The sequence below is a fragment of the Cygnus olor genome, chromosome Z, assembly GCF_009769625.2.
Source record: "Cygnus olor isolate bCygOlo1 chromosome Z, bCygOlo1.pri.v2, whole genome shotgun sequence".
Classification (NCBI taxonomy): Eukaryota; Metazoa; Chordata; class Aves; order Anseriformes; family Anatidae; genus Cygnus; species Cygnus olor.
The window spans coordinates 27,007,084-27,027,047 of record NC_049198.1 but is presented as its reverse complement, the minus strand read 5'-3'; the positions used below and the strand labels follow the sequence as shown (position 1 = coordinate 27,027,047).

Sequence of the window (19,964 nt, the reverse complement as noted above, 5' to 3'; positions counted from 1 at the left end):
TCTTCTACCATTCTCATCCATGGATGTGGATTTTTTTCAGCTGTAACTTCATTTTTTAATTATTTCTGCTACTTTTCTCCTATGTTTTCAAAGGTCTCAGTTCTGATCTATTAATGAAAAACAACTTCAAAAGCTATGTATAACTTTATTTTTATCTGCCTTGGGACAGTCTGAATCATCAGTTACAGATGATTAGTTTTATGTTCAACCAAAATCTTGCAACAGACACCAGCTGCTTTGTTTCCTACAGCTATGAGAAGTAAACCTTACTTAAATAGGGGGTTGAATAGGGTTCGTATGTACCTGACACTAATCTCGGTATGCCTGAAAGATTTTAATCTGGTAAAAAGCACACCCTGAACTACAGATGTGCAGTTTGGCAGTAGAGACTCAAATAAGACCCTGGAACTTCAAGAATTACTCTAACCTTTGAATACCCCCCCCTTGAAGTAGATTTTGCCTATTACAATAATGAGTGAGGCTTGTTACTCAGGACAGAGCGTTCCACTTTGACTTCCTTATTCTTAGTTACCATTTACTTTCCCTACCTTCAAAAATCCCTTTCATGTTAGGCAATTAAAGAGGCTTGTATGGTTCATATAGGAAATCTAAGTACTCTCAAATTTAGAGAAAGAAGCTTGTGTCCTTGGGGGGGTGGGGAGAAGACGGGGGGAGGAGGTTGTACTATATCATACTTCAGCTGTTAGATCTGGCATCATCCCTCACAAATTCAGGAGGTGATGATTTTGTCAAACAGTCATTGATTCAATTTCAGTTTTTTATGACTGTCAGCATTAAGAACATTTGCTACCATTTTAATCTGTAGTATGTGTGATTACAGTGGGGGCAAATCAACAGTAACAGGGGATCTTTCCATTGGGAACCTTTATCTGCAGACATGAAATAGTAGCATATTTGAAAAGATAATGCCTCTAAAGGTATCCTTGTCCAGAAGATTAGTTGATCAAAGGCATTTCAAGTCAAGAGATCTTTGCAGTTTTGCCTACCGCTTGTTCAGTCAGTTTGAATTTTTACTGAATTATAAGAGCAATGTTTTACCCTGTCAAAGTAGAATTCAAGACTTTCCTGATGATTTCCAAACTGGTGAAAGCTTAACAGGTTTCTGTCTCTGCAGTTGATGATGTCATGCATGTAATCAAACCCAGCAACTGCAATAGGCTTTGTTTTTAGCTTTCACTTGTATATCAGCCTGTGCTGTGTGTTGATGTTTGTAAGCTTAATTTGGATTAAGTCTTGGTTAACTATTCTACAAGATTTCAAATGTTCATGCGTGCTGTGGCCTATCATCTGTCTTGGCTGCAGTGATGTGGTGGTTTGGCCCCTTCAGATATACAGAAGCTGCATTGCTCTGCACTTTATTCTGTGCTTGTTGAATACATGAGGAGCAGTCAGAGGTATCCATTAAATAAAGAACACACTTCTGTCCAAAGAGTGTAATTACATGACAGCAGGTTATACATACTATTTTATCTGATCAGTGGGATTCCACAGTGCAGGCTTTTTTGTGGACACTATCTGCAAAAACAAATACTGCTTGTCACATTCGGGAAAAGAAAACACAGTCATGGACAGCGATGCCACAACATAAGCCAGAACTCTCCGTTTGCCAAAAGCAACAGTCAAGCAGATTGCCTGAGCAGGTGCATAATCACAACTGTAGGTACTGTCAAAAGAAGTTCATCATCAAGTTGGTATTCCGTGGAGAGCAAATAATGTTACAGACTTAGTTGCCACCAATACTGAAATGTCCAGTCTTCCAGAAAATTAAGAGTTTGGCTTCATTACAAGGTGTTTTATTATGGGATCAATAGCACACATACACAATTTCTAATATGTCACGCAGCATAAGACAAAATTGATTATAGCTGTAATTGTCTCAATAGGATGGGAAGCTAACATAATTTCCCTTAGCTTCTTCAGCTTCTTATTCTAATCCTAGACCTACCAGCTCCAAGGAATGAATGACAATAGGAAATGAAAGTCAAATAACTGTACCCAAGTCTGAAACTGTATTATCTGAAAGCCTGTGTATTTGCTGGTTTGAATATTGCTGGCAGTGTACCTTTAAGGGTCTTAAACCAATGAAAGAAGCAGATTCTTAGTTCAGTACATTCCACAAAATTTTTTACTTGAGCCCAAGGCATACCGTTGTACTTTGGATCATGTTGGACTTTTCTTACATTCCACTGGGTGGATTTCCTGTAGGTGCTATCTTAGCTTTTTGTCATCCTCTGGCACCAAAGAACACACAAAAATGTTTCCTGTGCCCTTAGTTACCAGAAAAAGTACCACTTCTGTATCATGTGTCTGAATTCAGTAAGACCACACTAAATGTTTTATAATGTATTCTCCTTTGATACATTTGATGGGAGGACTACCAGCATTTTTTTTAACTGAAAGCTTAGGAAATGTCTCCAGGCAGAAGGTATTGCAAAATGGTGTAGTGATAGCTATTCTGCATGAGCTCCTTTGCAAAGACACGCTTATTCTGTGTTTTGAGAGCTTTTTTTCTGCTTAGCTTAATCCACTTCACTCTTAGCCTGAAATAAGAGGGTTTACGTAAAGATCTATTATGGAGTATCAGTTATCTACTCTTTCATCTGTGCATACAAACCTGTACATAGGGATACAGAGAGACGCTATAAGCAGTCCGTGTGGAAACTTGGAAGCCTAGATTGTAGCAATGGATTGGATGATTGATTCTCGTTATTTAACACCAATTTTACAGTTAGCAGTGCCTGTACTTTGTACGAAGAAGGAAGGTAGCTATTAGAATTTGCTGTCTAAAAGAAAAAAAAAAATTCCAATGTTTCCAGTGTGGTAAAACTAAAGAGAGGGAATGATTTTATAAATGTTAAAGTGGCTGAAACCACAAAAATATTCTGAAATTAGGGCAAATTTGATAATTAATTTTGATTAGAGAATAGTTATTTGAAACTAGTTTCAAAACTGCTAGCAGCGAGAAGTACTTCCCAATGGTACGGCTTGGAGGCTAAGACATTTGAGGGATGGGATATCTGCCTACTAGTTCAAATCTATTTTGGCAGGGTGTCAGCACCAGTCTCTCCTGTTTCTCTTCTCAGTGCACTGAGACTGCTGGAAAGGTGGGGAGGGTATTCTGTTAAAAATCTCCTAACTATTTTTGCTGCCTATATTTGTATTTGGAGTATTATTTCTCAATTATTATAGGGTACAGATTAGGAAGTAATTTTTAATCCAAGTTCCTCTTATATCTGTTTATAACATAACAGAAAACAAATGAGTTTAAAAGACCTAGCACTAAGTACACTGTAATATGATAGTAAGGACACTTTCAGAAAAATTTGGCTTCATTGCCCTAGGAAGAAGCAAGAGCTGAAACCTGCCTCATGCATTTGGAGCTAATACTCTTAAGTACTGGATTTTGAATAAGGTATGTTATGTTACAGAAGTGACTTGGGACATTCCGTGTCAAGGAGGAAATGGACAGGTTTGCAAAGTTGTTACTAAAGTTTATCCAAAGTTTGCTCAAACGGGACTTTAGGTGTCTCATCACACAGTGGGTTTGCTCCTCCGGCGTCCACCAACGTGCTTAGGCCGGTGCTTGCGGCGCTGGCAGAGACAAAGCAAGCGGTACCAAACTTCCAGGTGAAACAGGCAGCTCTTCCCTGCAGAGCAATTCACACAGAGCAGGGCAGAGCAGAGCAGTTCGCCTCCTCCCTGCAGCCCCCACTTCTCTTGTGGCCATCCAGGCCTGTATCTTCTTCAATATCACTGCATGAGCACTTCTTTGAAAATGGGTGCTGCGTTTTCATGTGCGAGCAAGCAGCACACAGAAACAGCAGGGTCATTAAAATCAACAGAATTACAACAAAATGAAGAGAGTTACAATAGGATGTGTTGATAAATGTAACATTACAATGGCTTTGGGTGAATATTTCTTAAAGATATCATAGTGGTGCTTTGTAAAATTGGCTTGATTAATGAGCAATTTGGAATTGAATATCCCATCTTCAAACAGCGTTTTTCACAGTGCTTTGTCAGCTCTTGATTATGGAATAATAGGATTTTTTTGTTTTTTTTTGCCTAAACCAATGCAATTATTATTCTGTATTTGTTCTTACAGTCTGTCTCAGCTCACCCCAAACTGGAAAGTTGCTTTTGTTTTTGTCTGTTTCCATAAATCAGTAGCATTCATCTTTCCCCTTGCCTTTATTCTCAACGATGACTAAGAATTAACAACAGCACTGCTAGCAGTAAATACGGTCTTAGCAATATTGCGATGAATATCAAGTATATTTTACTTATCTTGAACCACACATTTGTTTTTGTTTTTTTCAGTCTAATTTTTAACAGATCCTTGATTTCTTCTGTCCTGGCAAGTTTCACGTGAGAATGATGTATCCAAGTGTTTTTCCCTATTACAAGTACTGCAGAAAAGGAAGTTAACAACACCAGAAAGAGTCTTTCCCACCTTGGCATGACTGGCTTTTCCTTTCATGTACTTTAACCTGCACATAATCTGCTGGTTCACAGAGGTGCATTTTCCCTTCTGACGGCACTGGTTGCTGTAGCTGAGCTTGGTGTTGGGAGGGTTTTATCTACTTCTGGAGCTCCACCACACTGAGTTAACCTTTCATCCCCTTCCAACAAGCTGGTCTTTGTTACAACGTAAGCATTCAGAATCTGCAAATTTCTCCCAAATGATACCTCAGCTGGAGTTAATGCTCTCTGGTTTGGCCTCTGTCTTCTGTGCATTGAAGTGACTGGTAAGGCCTCTGGCCACGTCAGACTGGTTTCTGCACAAATTTTAGACACAGCACTGTTCAGGCTCTGATTCAGTCTTTCAATTTTCCCTGACCATTATGTTTTAGGGTTAAGCAGTTGTTGGGTGATACCTGATGTTTTGTATAAGCGTTTTAAACCTGGGCTGTAAAATGGCTGCCCTGCTCTGAGTCGATGTTTTCTGGAGCTCCAGACCTGGTCACCACATCTTTTAATGGGAACTTGACTGCTTGCCATCTGCGTTGCCAGCTGGACGAGTCTTCTCTTCAGTGTGCGCTGCTGGATGCATCACGCTTTTTTCGGAGGTCTTTTCTGGGAGGCTGATAGCTTCTAACAAATGCTTGATCTGCTCAGCATTTGCTCTCCAGCCACTGCTGGAGGTCTGGAGGTCACAAAACGCCTTTGTTTCCACAACTGTCCTGTCCTGTAGTGTGGCAGATAGGTACAAAAGCATACTTCAGGTCCATGTAGCTGTTCACTTCGTTCCCTTGTGCTTCCCTGTGGGCTTCTGCCAGGGCTACCAACTCGGCTGCAAGAGCATCGTGTTTGGGAGAAATAGGCTCTGCGATTAGCACCTTGTGCTGAGTCAGGAGGGCAGCATACCCTGTTAGTCGCCTTCCTTCTGATCCTAAGGTGATCGGTCTACAGAAGTCTGGAGTTGGCAGGGCATGTCTGTAAGGTCTGCTCTTACCTTTCCTCAATGTTGGGTGACCTCTGTGCCATCATGGTGTGGTTCCCCATCATCCAGGCTCAAGGCGTTGCTTCTCTGATGTCAGCAACAGCAATTTGTACTTCTGGAGTCTCTGAAAACTCAACACCTGCGATGATTTAGTGAACCTCAGTTCGACATCATGTGGGGTGTTTACAGTCAGTGGGTGTCCTAAGACAATCTTCCCCTATTTTTCTGCTATCAGTCTTCTGAGGCTATTGTTTTAATACATCCCTTTGTCACTTTAATAACTGGGTGTAACTGGGCTGAACGGTAAGCCACTGGGGGGCACATCTGCCTGTCCAGAGTCTGAGCCAAGGCCCCAGAGGACTCTCCTTTCCTTCCACACACAAGTAAATGGAACAGCTTACTATAATTTGGCATCCTAAGTGCACGTGCTGTCATCAAATGCTTTCTTCAGATCTGAAGTCCATTTCAGTGGTTCTTCAGCATCTGCTTTTGTGGATGCCACCAATGGTGTGGCTGTTTCTTCAAAGACTGGCATCTGGGATCTGCAAAAATCCTACTGCTCCTAAAAATGTTCTAACCTGTTTCTTTGTTAAAGGCCTAAGCATATACTGATTTTTTTTTTTATTCACTAATTGGATATTTTTCCACCTTTTCCAGACAATGCATATCCTATATATTCTACGTCTTCCCTATGAGATTTAGCTGGGGAAAACCTGGTGGCCTTTTTTAACTGAAGAAACCAGTAAAGCCTTTCTAATGTTACACAGTTTTCCTGATTTGAACTACCAATTAGCAAATGATCAACATACTTAGTCAGTGCAGAATTATTTGGTAATTCAATGCTCAGGAAGTCTGTAACTAAAATCTTTGAAAATATTGGAGGTGATCCTGCAACCCCCTGTGGTAATCTCATCTATGTCATTTGTTGCCCCTCCCATGTTAAAGGCAAATATATATTGGTAATCCATGTGTATTGAAATGCTAAAGAAAGTGCACACATTAGTTATAGAAAAATATTTAGCATCTGCCATTAAGAAGGTTAGTATAATCAATGGGTCATGGACTACTGGGTGGGGCATTGTTAGTTGCTTGTAGGTCTTGCACAAATCTGAAAACTGTCTTTCCTTCTGGGCCAGGACTGGGCTTCTTTACTGGTGATGATGGTGTGTTACAGGGAGGTTCTCGAGGGAGTTAAAATTCCCTTCTTCAAAAACTCCTCAGTCATTGGCTTTACTCCCTCTCTAGCCTCATGTGACAACAGGTATTCCTTTAAGGAGGGAGGTTTCCCTCCCTTAGTTTCCAAGTGGGGTCGATGACTTCAGCAGACCCACATCCATTGAACTTCATGCAGACAAAGATGTCAGTATGCCTTTCAGCTCCTGAGGGATGTTGTTTATTTTCTCCTGGCCTGTAACCATCATTATTTTTGGAACATTTTCTATTGGAAGTTTGAAAGTTATACCTTCAGGAACGCATACCAATCTTGCTTGTAATTTATGCACTACGTCCAATAAGTCCCACCCTAACAAATCTGGAGATGCTATATTCCAATAACAACAGCAACAACAACAAAAGGTTTAATGATAGATGTAATGGTACAAATGGGCCTATCTTTGAAACACTTACCTGTTTTCCTTCTATAACTACTACATTTACTTTTCCTGTCACCTTTGAGCTCTCTGGGAGGTTGGTTAGGGTGGAGTAAGTTGTCCCAGTATCAACTAAACATGCATAAACCTTATTTCCAATTTTGATATCTAATATTGGTTCCTGGGATCTGCCTGGGAGGTGTTTTTCTGTTTCAGTTTCCATTGCTGGGGCTTGGGGGTCTGGAAACTTATCTTCCTCTCTTCATCCCCTGCCCTGCGGGGCTTCCCTAAACTATGGTCTTAGGTACCCTGCCCATGGTAACGGGGCATTCTCATCTCCAGTGTCCTGGTTGCTTGCAGTAACAGCAGCAATTCTCTGGTGTTAATCGACCTCTGCCCTGATCTTTGCTTCTCTGATTTCTGTTATATGCCTCCCCTTAGTATCCCTCCCAAGTAAGGCTGCTGCCAGAGGGCTTGCTTTTTCATTCTGTTTCCTCTGCCGAGTTGCTTTTTCCTCCTTTCTTTAATTATATGCAAACGTGGCTGTGCTCGTTACTTCTTCCATTGATATACCTTGCCATCCTGGGAAATGTTCAGCAGAATAATTCTTGATACCTGGGGCTGCTTGATTTACAAATAATGAGACAACCTGGGGCTGGTTTTGTTCTGCTTCAGGATCTATTCCCCCAGACATTGGTGGCTGTTTTCCCAGCCTAGTTAGAAAAGCAGAGGGGTGTTCCCATTTCTTGCCGACAGCCTGTTGCCCACGTCCAATGTGCTGTTCTTTGTCCCGCTGCCCCCGTTGCAGTTACTAGCCCACTCGCTGCAGTTACTAGCGCACTTGTGCCAGCCCTGCCACGCCTGGGGCCTGCAGCCTGGCTCCCAGCCCAAACACGTGGCTGCGCCGTGCGGGGCTGCGGCCGCTCGCTTGTCGTGGGCAAAACTCAATCGTTTCATCCGTCCCCCGTCAACAAAGCCTCTGGCGACTGAGAAACGTCTGTCCACGTCAGATCATACGCTCTAAATATACTTCTAATCATCTGTAATGCTTTTCCAGGGCCCTCCTGTAGCCGCGGCGTTTGCTGCTGTCACGCTGCCGAGCCTGCTGCGCTAAAAGGCACACGCACCCCAGCGGGGCCGGCGGAGGGAGGACCAACTCCTTTAACGGAGCTCGCCGAGCACGATCAGCAGCCGGGGGTGCAGAAGGGGAGAGAGAGAAACAACCCAGAGGCGTTGGCAGCAGCACAGCCGGAGCACTGTCGGCGCTAGCAGCAATTGCTTGAGCTTGCATAGACAAAAGAGCGTAAGGCGACACCTTTTTCCTATCACCATTTGACTTGAATTGATCATTTTGGTTCGTCTGCTCTGTTCTGTGAACTGCCCAGATGTTCCAGTAGTCCAGTTAGGCAGGGAATTGGTCCCCCAATAACAATCACAAAAAACCTTAGGAGATCAACGCTAAAACTGCCAACTTCTGGCCACCTTTGGTCTGCAGTACCAAATGCAATCGTAGCAGACCAAGCTTTTCCATAAAATTCCAGTGTCTGTTTCCTAGATAACTACAGGTACCACCACTTTTTTGAAACTTATGCTAGCAGAGCAACTCTCACGACACCTTGTCCCCTGTCCAATTTGCAGGATTTATGTGGATTTACAGTTTTTGACACACCACCACCATGCAGCATTTATGTGGATTTACAGTTTTCACAGATCACCACCTCACCTCCTTACAGCTCGCTCCAGCACCCCTCGTGAGAGACAGAAAATAGGTAAATTCACCCAGTTTGTGGCCCAGTCTGTCCTAGGAAGCTCTGAAGCCAAGCAGTCAGGGTCTAACCTGGGTTACCAAATTATGGCACAGAAGTAACTTGGGACATTTCATGAGAATGAGGAAACAGGGCCCAAGGGCAGGTTTGCACAGTTGTTACTAAAGTTTAGCTGTGATTGTGGGACCCCTGCTCCATTAGGGAGATGGGGGGGAGAGCCCCCCCAGCCCCAGTAAAATCCTGTGGTGCCTTACATCTGATCCCCATCCCGACACCCCACAGCCCCTGCAGTCCCATTGTTGCCCCAGCCCCTTTTACCTTGTATGAGATATGCCTGAAAAGTGTCATTTCAGCCTGATCTAATGGGACATTCTGAGAGAGAATGGGAAGAGAGTTCCCAAACAAAAAATAATAAAAATTATCTCTGCGCTCTTTGTGGATGCTCAAATATAACATGGCAAGGTTTGTTGAGAGGGAAATAAAGATACAGACTAGTTCAGGGGTTTTTGTTTGTTTGTTTGTGTGTTTTTCTCTTTTTTTTTTTAACATTACACATTTCTGTGATACCAGTGGATTCTTGGGTGTGACATCTGAAGCTTGGATGATAGAGACATCAAAGATTGGCTTCACTATTTGTTCCAGTCTCCTGTCTTCAGTGAACTTTTGCCTTAAGATATGTAGATGCAGTGCTCCATATTTATTTCTGGTGCATTCTACTGATTGAGTGGGATGAACCAGGCCATCATATGTTTTGAGGGGTAGTTTCCAGGCTTCTAACCGCTACTTAGTTTAACATTGATTCTGAATTTCACTCTACACAAGACGATGCTTGCTGGAGGGAAATGGTACTAGAAAACAAGGAGGCAAAGGATATGGAAAGAAGCAATTGTCTCATTTTTTCTATAATATTCTTTACAGAATCACAGAATCGTCTAGGTTGGAAGAGACCTTCAAGATCACCTTGTCCAACCTCTGACCTAACACTAACAAGTGCTCCACTAAACCATATTTACTTTCAATCGTACTTGTTTTTTTCACTCAAAGTATTTTCCCCTCTCAACAGAATTCAAAGGATAAGAGATGGGTAAAAATAACTTCAAAGTAATGGTCAAGAAAAGAAGGTATCCAGCTAATTAGTTATCTGCTTTAATTTCTATGTATGCTGAGTAGTTTCCAGTGTTAAAGGATCCTATATAGAACCTCAGGAGGAACCTGCCCCGTAGGACAATCATATAAAGCTTTTACATGTTCCACTAACTATAGCAGTTCCCATTCATTCCTAGTCTGATTTGTATGCCTTTTTCTCTCTTTTCCACAGCAGAAAGACAGGGAATTAATTCTGGTCATGTTCATGGAAAGGAAACCTACGTCAATCTTTCTTAGTTCCAGATCCACGGCCTGTTTCTCCTCCTGCTTCTTCCTGTTCTGCCTCTCAACCTCCCTTTCTAGTCTCGTCCCTTGTTTCCCATGTCTAATCTTATTTTTGTCTAGGGCCCTTGGTTTCCTGATCAAATTAGGCAGATGCAATCCTTGTGTCATAAATTCTGGACAGTAACTTTTGAAGCTCTAAACAATTTCAACCAAATTTGACAGCGGGCCAGAAGTCTCAATGATGATGAAGTTTCTAAAACCTTCCTGGTGAGGCAGCAGTTGGAGAAGTGAGACCCAAATGAGCACTTCCTTGGTTTGTTGGACCTCACCTTTCATCTGCTCCAGCTGTGTAAGCATCATTATGGAAAGCTCTGCTGCACATATGTTGTGAACCACGAGCATAGTTTTTAATGGTCTGAATCTGGTTAGCTGTGATTCTTTGCCTGAGACTTTTCTGTGCCAGAGCGAAATGAGTGGCAATTCCCACTGCTCACAAAAATCTTGTATAAAACTTTGTGCCATTCCTTTCCTTGTAACTGGTGGCGAGTCTTTACTCTCCTGCCTTAGTGACTCCAATTTGTAGGCATTTCAGTGGGAAAAGCTCTGAAGAGGTGCACTGCTTTAGCAATCTCTCCCAAACAGCCCTGGGATAACCATGGCAATTGCTTAAACAGCAGATGCTTAAACAGCATCAAACATCCCATTTCTTTGTTTGCTTGTTTATTTTAAAAGACAGTATTTTTCTGTCCATTGGTTTTGTTCTCTTGCGTGCTGTGCTGCATACTTCTCTGCTGTTCAGCTGTTTCCTGCTTCTTATTCCAGTGTGCATGCTTTCCTGACTGACTGTCCTCATTATCCAGAAGTGTGGATATTGTAGGTACACGGCCCGTCATACTTGTTGCCTATTCCAGTTTGCTTTGTTGTTTTGCTGTGGGTACTGGTTTTGGCTCCTTCTGCAAGGCTGGTGGCTCATCATAACTGAAGGAAAGTTGGCTGGGAATGCTTCATAGCACTAGCTGACTGAAACTTAAATACTGATTTAATTGAGAGCTTTGGGGAGGTGAGACAAAGAGTTACACAGCAAATTACCTGGGAATCGCTATTGTTCCCTGTCCTTGATGCCTCAGTTCTTAAGGTTGCGATGTGCAACGCACGCGCGTGCGGCTCAAACCCAGTGCTGTGCTGCAGCAGAGGAGGCAGAAAGTGAAACTAGTTTTCTGCTTGGCAAGCAGGTTGCTTACAAACACAGTGACTAAAATCAGATTTTAAAAGCTAAGGAATTACAGGTTTTCACGTTCGTATTTTAAACATTTTAACACATTGAAACATTTTAAACATTCCACTTGGCCGTTAGCATATGTATAATATATATAAACAGGAATATGTAAATATGCGTATATATTTACATTGATAATTTTGACCTGGGCTCCGTGGTGATATATTTTGAGGGTGAGGGAAGGATGTACTAGGCATTCAGGGGAGTTTGTTTCGAGCTGCATGCCCCCCTTTTTGCCAAGTTGTTCCCTCTTCACCCGCCCGGCACGCAGGCCGCGCGGAGCGGACAGATAGCAGGCGGGTACCAGGTCCCTAGCTGCCGGGGCTGCTTTCTCTCCCCAAAACCTCCCCCGTGGGCGGCAGCCCCGGCCGCTCTCCCCCACCCCCTCACCCCCCTCGGGGCCTGCCCTTCCCCCGTAGCGCAGGGGGAGGCGCTGAAGGGTCGCGGCGCTTTGTCGCCGGCAGGCTGCTGGCGGCGTGGGACGCACCGGGGGACGGCTGACGGCGGCCCGGGCGGGCGGAGGCGTGCCTGGCGCTAGGACCCGGCAGGAGGAGGAGGAGGAGGAGGAGGCGGCGCGGCGGCTCTCGGGGCCGGGTTACCAGACCGCCGTGACTCAGTGCGCTCGGCTTTGCGGAGGAGCCAGCAGGTCGGTGCTGTCCGTCCGTCCGTCCGTCCTTCCTTCCCTCCCTTTCACCCGGGGGCGGTTGGTCGGGGGGGGGCTGGGCATCGCGCTGCTCCCTCCCTCCTTTATTCCCTCCCTCTGTCCGTCCGTCCGCCCGCCCGCCTGTCTGTCCTTCCTTCCTTCCTTTCTCTTCTCCCCTCCTTCCCTCCCTCCCTCTCTCCCGCCTACCCCGCGGCCTGGGCCCTGCCGCGCCGCTGAGGGCGGCCGCCCGTTGTTGTGGTGTGTTCGCAGCGAGCCAAGATGGAGTACGAGTGGAAGCCCGACGAGCAGGGGCTGCAGCAGATCCTGCAGCTGCTGAAGGAGTCCCAGTCGCCGGACACCACCACGCAGAGAGCCGTGCAACAAGTATCCTTGGGCGAGGCCGCGCGGCGCGGCGGCGGGGACGGGGGAGAGGGGCGGGGGAGCGCGGCCTGCGGGCCCCGGGGGCCGCCCGGCCCCGGCCGCGGGCCCGGGCACCTGTTGCGAGCCCGCCGCCAAGGGCCGCGGCTCCCCTTTCAGGCCCCTGGCTGGCTGCGGCGCGGCCGCTCCGGTGTCGGCCGCGTTACCGGGTTACCCCGCGCTGGGCCGCCGCCAGCGCACGGCCGCGGCGGGGCGGGAGCGGGGCCCTGGCGGTGCCGGGGCCCGCACGGAGGCCCCCGGGGCCCCCCGAGGCCCCCTCGTCCGGACGCGGGGCCCGGCGGGGGCCTCCCGAGCGAGGTGGCGCGGCGCCGGGACGCGAGGCGGGAGCCGGCGGTGTCGGGGGGAGTGCCCCCGGCGTGCTCCCGCAGCCCGGGCCCGGCGCCTGCGATCACCGTTAGGCTCTGAGAGCGGCGGGGAGCGGGGGGACGTGCGCCACAGGGCTCCTCGGGGTGGCTCTGCCGGGCGGGTTTTTGTCAGTGGCGTGCGCTCGTCTTCCTCCCCCCTTCCCCTCCCCCCCCCCCCCCCCCCCCCCAGTCTCGAAACGATGAAATGGCGGAATAAAAATTAAAGGAAATTTTAGGTTAGGAGCGGTGGAAACATAGCTCCTGAAAAATAAAGCCCGCATCGGTTGTGCGCTGGCCTTTGAGCTAGCCACATAAGTGCTTTGAAATACCTAGAAGTCCTTCTGAAATCCTCTGAACCGTACGAGTTTATTATCTCTCTCCGTTTTAGTTTATTATCTCACTCCCTTTTTATTTAAGGCGTGTGCTTGAAGGTCTTAACAGATGGCATCAGAATTCATTCGCATAGGTAAGAACAAATGTATATAAGGTTATTAAAAGAGTTTAGTTTAAAGGCAAATCTACTCAACTTCTACACTTTGCTAACATAGCCAAGCATAGAACAGCTTCTGCTATTATCTGAAAAGCAAAGTGAGTTTTCATATTGATCATCTTGCTCTCAGAGCTGTATCTTAGACTTGTAAGATGCTGTTTCTTCCTTTGGAAAATACTATATGGAGTGGTAGCTAAAGTGTTCTGATAATGCTTCAAACTTGGGCAGGCTTTCCTTAGTACTTCAAATGCAAAATTGTTGAAAGCTACTGGTGTTACAATGTAAAAGGCATTTCACAGCTCAACTTCAAATAACCTGCTTTGTTTGTTGAAAAATAGCAGAGTAGGTGTTGGATGGGCAACATAGTAGATGTTGTCTGTCTTAAAGATGAGCAGAATCATTTTTAAACAAAAGTGCACTAAATTGATGTATGAAATTCTTAAATGTTAGTGGTAATTCCCTGCTGTGCTAATACACCTTACTTTCAAAGAGGTTCTTGTATGCAGGCCTGTAAAAAGCAGAGCAGTGGGACACTTTATTATTGTATTACATGATAGTTTGGAAAAATGTTTTAATACAGCTTGACAGGTCATGACCTGTAATTTTAAATAAATAAATATTCTTTCAGTCCATTTGTGATAGGTGTTGTATTGTAGGGTGCTACCTATTAACATGCCCAAGCAGGATGGTGATTAATGGTTTCAAATTTGAAGTACTTTCAGTCGATAATTTAATGTAAGATTATCAGTGTACTCTCTTGTGCTTTTTCATTATGACACAGTTCTGATATTTAGGTGCTCAGAACTCAAATATAATAAAGTGGGGAGCACGGGTCAGCCAAAAACCTTTGTTAATTTAAGTTATGAATCAGTAAGGCTTTCAAACATTTGTCAGATGAAGAAATTAACTTTCTTTTTTCTTCCAAGAAAAATTTAATATAGGTGAAGAAGTTGTTGGGGAAAATATGGCCTATTAGCTATTCTTTGATTCCTAGACTGGTGAGGTGTATTCTAATTTAATACTGCTATTTGAGTTCTTTCTGCTTGCTTCTGCTGCTGTTTCATGTTTGAGCCATTTTGATGTGCAGTCGTTAGTAATGTTCAACTGACTGCTTCGGTGGTCATGTTTCTGAATTGTGGAGAAAGTAAAAAATTTACAGGACACAGTACCCTACTTTTTGGCTCCTGAAAGAGCTGTTAGGCATGGCACCTAATCTTTGGATGTGTGTTTTATCATTTCTAGGCACCACGTGGAACAGTCAGTATTACTTTCACTTGGCATGGCCATCCTTCTGTTTACACTCATCTCTTTTGTTTCACAACGAAATAACTTGTGGCTGTGATAAGTGTGCTTTACTCTGTTACTGAGTGGTGAGAGGACAGACTTCTCTAGCAAAGTTAATACTTCGTGCAAACAACCTAAATATCTAAAAATGGAGTTTCTTAAGTTTGTGTTTGAGGCTAGCTAAACTAGTTGTTGGTCATTAGAAGGAAATGGATCCTTTAGAACTGTAAGGGACCTAATGGGCCATGGAGACCTAACAGATGAATTTGGTTAAGGTTTTACCTAATTTGAATGCTTAGAGGTTCAGCTAAATTGCAAATGAAGTCAATGCAATGCATGTGAATCAAGCACTGTTCTTCAGAAACTAATTTTTTGCTGAACGTCTTGATTGTGTAAACCTACTAGGTATCATCAATATGTCAGTAACTTGAAGATGATGCTGCATATTTATGACTTACAATACTATTGTTGAGCAGCATATCAGTTAATACCAGGGTGCAAGAACAGGGTACAGGGAGAATGCCAGATCACTTTTCCAGACAAACAGCACAGAATACTTGGAAGTTTGAGGCAGAAGAAATGGTAAATTTTAGAAAAACAGCTACATACCTTCACAGCTCTTCAGAAACATAAGAATTCTTATTGTAGTTTCCCCAAGGACATAGTGAAGAGGTTGGTATTGCTAGTAAGACACTCGTTCAGACAGCTGACACTAGAAAACAGGTACGTATATGGAAGAACAGTTCTCTGTTACTTGTTTGAGATGGTGGATAAGAATAAACTAGTTACAAATATCCAGGCATTTACAATTAAATTCTCACTGCTGAGAGCTCAGGCTGCAGCTAGTTAGAGTCATTTTAAAAAAAAAAAAAAAAAGTTTGTCTAATATTAAGAAAGTGAATAGCATTAAAATAAAACAGCTATTTATGATTTTAATAGGCTAAAGTGATTTTATTTATGGTGGAGAAAAACAAGAAATGTTTTGTGGGATTGTGTCTCAGTGGATTCCTTAGTTTGGCGGGCTTCTGATTGTAAATACTGAAATTCAAAACTATACAGAAACAAATTTTTAATGGTTTTAAAAATATTTCTTTAAGAATCTTTTAACTTCTGTTTATGTCCCTGGATTTTATTTTTTTTCAGATTTTACCACAACTAAAAGGTATTGCTTCATTATGAAGACTGCAGACTGTCTTCAGATTGTTCTTACTTGGAATATTTTAAGCTTTTATATACAACTGTTTAAAATGACACAGTAGCACACAACAGATTTAATAATAATTGTATCTGGAAAGCTATAAAAGCTGCATGTGGAAGATTTCGCTTTTCCTTAACAGTTTCTCTCTTCAGAAACTAGAACAACTCAATCAGTATCCAGATTTCAACAACTACCTGATTTTCGTTCTTACAAAGTTAAAGTCTGAAGGTGAGTTCTTGAGATATGGACTGTTTTATTCTGTTTCTATTTTTCACTTGTTTGGTTTTTGTTTTCTTTACCTTGAAAGAAATAAGAAGCTGATTCCTGCAGTCGGTTTGCTGGTTTGTGGATCTCAATAGTCTTTTGAGAACTTGTCCCCTCAGGAAACTTTGTGGTAAATTGTCTGGTAACTTACTGCTGCTTGTAGTTTCAAAGTTTTAGAATAGGTGCCACTCTGAATGTCCTATGAAATCTTATCAGAAGTGCTGGAGCATCATACTTCTCTGAGACTGTAGTAAAAATGGAATGAATTTGCTTCATGGTGATGAATTGTGACTGTAGACAACATAAAAACAATGCTGCTAGATCCAGTTAAAATCATCTAGTAATCAGCCTGCTAAACATTTTAAAGATCACATACTAGAGTTGTCTGAAGAGGCTGCCTGTCAGAACCTTCATCCTGAAGTCGTTCTTGTAAAATGGTGTTCTAGTTAACGCCTCCTTCCCCCCCAGACCCCCATCTCCCTGTCATTCTAGTAAAATGGAGTTAGAAATCTACTCCGTATTTACTGAGGGCTTATTCTTATGGACCTTAGTACATGCTCTGTATGGCATACTACATAGCTTCTACCTGCTGGTAAATTCATGTGAAAGATTTTCTTTCCAGTGTACTACAGCTACTGATCTGTGAGGTCTTAACTAGTGAGAGATTTATTTCAGGACCTGTTTTAGCACGTGGCTTTTTTATGTTTGTCATTAATGACAAATCACAGTGCTTTTGGATCGCGTGCATAGGAAGTATTCCAATAATCTTTAAGGCCTTGTGCAAATCTCTGAAATTTGATAGAGTGCTTTCAAGACCTGAATCAGCCAAGATAATAAATTATTGAGCAAGTTGGTAGTGTAGTTGTAAAGTACCCAACACTTACATGTTAACGAATGTGGTACCATACTTTAATTGCTTGTGTGCTTTAAACCAGTAACAGAAAAATAAAAACACAAAGCAAGTCTGGTACTGGGATCTGGAATTTGTACAAAGGATATGGTGAGGAGGTTGCTTCACATCTTTCCTCTCAGTATGTTTTCTAACACTGGTTAACCTGCTAATTTCCCCTTCTTTATTCTGCTCGCCGTTTGTGCTTGAGGTTCTAGGTACTGATGTATGTTTAATGATGTCAGGATCTCTCTAATGGATCTGCTTAGGTTATCCAATAATCTTTTTACCCCTTCTTAATGTTTACACACATTAATTTGTTTGGAATGGAATGAAAGGTAGGAGATGCTAATCATTACAAAACATTTGTTTTAAAGCTGTTACATTGCGGGGAGGAAACATTTAGAATCTGGTGGGTTGAGGGAGGCAACCAAACTGAGAAGTAGCAAGTTAACTTCTAAGAAGAGCTGTCTGGGATCATCCTGCACTGATGTCTCTCAGGTACATCATGTAGTCTTCCGTGAGACTACTGAGAAATATCTGTTGCTTCAGAGAAGATCTTGTCCTGCATCAGTCACGTTTTCAGTCATAATCTTTTGTCCAAGGCAGCTGATCTTCTTCAGCTTTGTATTTCAAGGCCAGGAAACTTTCAGATTATTGAAGGTGGGGCATGGTCCTTGGCAGCCTGCTTTAGGTCTCCCTGCTTGAGCAAGGGGGTAGGACCAGATGATCTTCAGTGGTGCCTTCCAACCTCAGCCATTCTGTGATTCTGTGTCATAATAGAGTCCAGTGGTGGTGTTTTTCACAGTGTTTGCCAAGTTCCAAATATCTCATTACCTTGCTTAGATAAGACTAATGAGGGATAACGGAGGACTGTTGGCTGGTTTTGCTTTGAATCCAAGGGCCAGCAGCTCTCCATCCCTTAGTAGTCCTGCGAAGTAAGGTAAAGAGACTTTTAGAACTGCTATTACTCTTGCATCCTCTTGGAACAGTAGGGGAAATGTGATGGACCCTGTCTTCATTACAACTGGGAAAGTATTCTTTCACTGTCTATCCTGAGGAGGTTTCTCCTGGCAATCTGTCCTACAAGTCTGTTGGCTAGAGAAGGGAAATAGTGTGCTTCATGACACAGCTGAGAGATCAGTGCTGTTGGAAGTCATGCTTTTCTTATGGCCATAACTTCCCAGCAAAAGGGCCCACGGAAGTAAGCTTCCAACATGACTGACAGTTTAGTCAGTGGAAATTAAAGTGGTCTGGTAGCTAGTGCATGGGGCAAAAAACAACTTGGTTTGATAGCAGGTGTGACTAACCTTTGATGGAATTTTTGCCACTGTTGAAACTGCTGTTTAGAAAACTGTGCTTAAAGATGCATTTTAATCCACCATTACAGAATTCCTACATTCAGGAGCTGTCATATAAGCGTATTTTAAGCACCTTTATTTTATTGCAACAAAGGTTGTACCAAGTTGTCGCCTTTTTTTAGTACCAGAAATATTACTTTCCAGTTGAAGGAAGTGTAACTTTATTTTCCCTTCCAGCCTTAGCTTTGTCCGAACAAAGTTCCTGTATCTGAATGCTTAAAACATGCAGGTTTTAGGTCTCTTGTGGTACTACTGCACATAATGTGGGTTTTGATTTGTTTTTGGTGTTAAACGTCTGTGAGCCTTTTTAAGCTGATAAAGGCTTGGATCTTCCTGAATACAGGTGTTGCCCTGCTGCAATTTATCAGTGGAAATATAAGGCCAGTCTTACAGCTAACAAATGCCCGAGCTTTTTTTTTCTTCTATTTGTTTGTCCAGACTTGCAATGCTATCTTCAGAAATGCAAATCCTGACATTATAAATATCATAGAATGTAAAAAAATGAATATCCAGGAAATAGCATGCTGTCCTGAAAATCAGACAGTAGGCAAGCTGATGGAATAAAATATGATCCCAAATCATTGAAGGCTGAGGTATAGCTCTCTAGAAGATAACTCCCAAGAAGTATGGTGCTCAGAGATCATCCTCAGTTGGGCAAGATGAAGTCTATATTAATTGAAAAGTGTTTGAAAGAAGCTTGTCTTTATTTGTAAATGAAAGTATCATTCAGATTTTCTGTTACTGTGGCTGTTTCTTCCTGGTTTGACAGGTATAAAGCCTGGCAGATAATGTAGTGGTGCTGTGCTCCCCTGGCATCTTTCTTCTTTTCTTTTTTTTAAAGTGTCCCCTGAACTGGGCTCAGAACCCTGTAAGCCTGTCTTCTGTAAATAAGTAACTTGCTGGAATGTGTGCGTATTACTACTGCTGCTTCCCAGATCCTTTTCTCTTTTTTTCCTTTTTTTTTTTTGTGGTTGACTGAAATAGTCCAGAGTGTCATGTTGTTCTGTTGTTCTTTTCTTTCTGGAGCTTTCATTCTTTGTTCCAAGTCATGTATCTAAATCCTCCTTTCCTTGCTTACATATTTCCTTCTGTAGTCACAACTCTGTTCCCTTGAAGGAAAGGACAAGAAAACATCTGAAAACTGAGCCTTTTTACTATCTCGCTGCAGATAGTCCTGGTCTCTAGTTATGGTGCTTTGAGGCACTTGTTCAAGACATCTGAAGCATGAGGCAGATCAGAGGAAGAATTTCTAGGTATCATAATACAGGTGGCTCAATCTGTAAGCAGAACTTCTGGGTTTTGTTTCAGACCTTACTGACGCAAATGATGAAATACCTCAAGTTTGTCTGTATCAAAACCTTAATTGGTTTATGCCTTCTGTAAGTGAATGTTTGATAGATACCTTGCCCCCCTCTTCCCATTGAAAACACACTGGCAAAAATAGCATCCTTCTTAATTGTCTGTCTTGGCTTTTGTAGAAAAATCCTTTCAATTCCCTGTGATTTTTTTAATTATTATTTTTAACCTATAATTACACCTTACTTTATCTTCTGCAGCCTTCTGAACTTTGTGAATGAGAGGATGATC

General features: G+C 43.0%; 1 protein-coding gene across 2 annotated transcripts in view; it reads left to right on the top strand.

Annotated features, from left to right (window-relative positions):
- Window positions 1-11,969: 11,969 nt before the first annotated feature.
- TNPO1 (transportin 1) overlaps window positions 11,970-19,964 on the top strand; it is a 62,440-nt gene continuing 54,445 nt past the window's right edge. Inside the window, exons 1-3 of one of the 2 annotated variants that reach the window (XM_040540315.1) lie at window positions 11,970-12,112; window positions 12,380-12,493; window positions 16,016-16,091. In XM_040540315.1, coding sequence (XP_040396249.1) covers window positions 12,389-12,493; window positions 16,016-16,091 — 181 coding nt within the window. In that variant the 5' untranslated portion in view covers window positions 11,970-12,112; window positions 12,380-12,388. Of the gene's footprint in view, window positions 12,113-12,379; window positions 12,494-13,324; window positions 13,358-16,002; window positions 16,092-19,964 lie in introns of those variants that run through there. The other variant, XM_040540316.1, reaches the window with a different exon arrangement.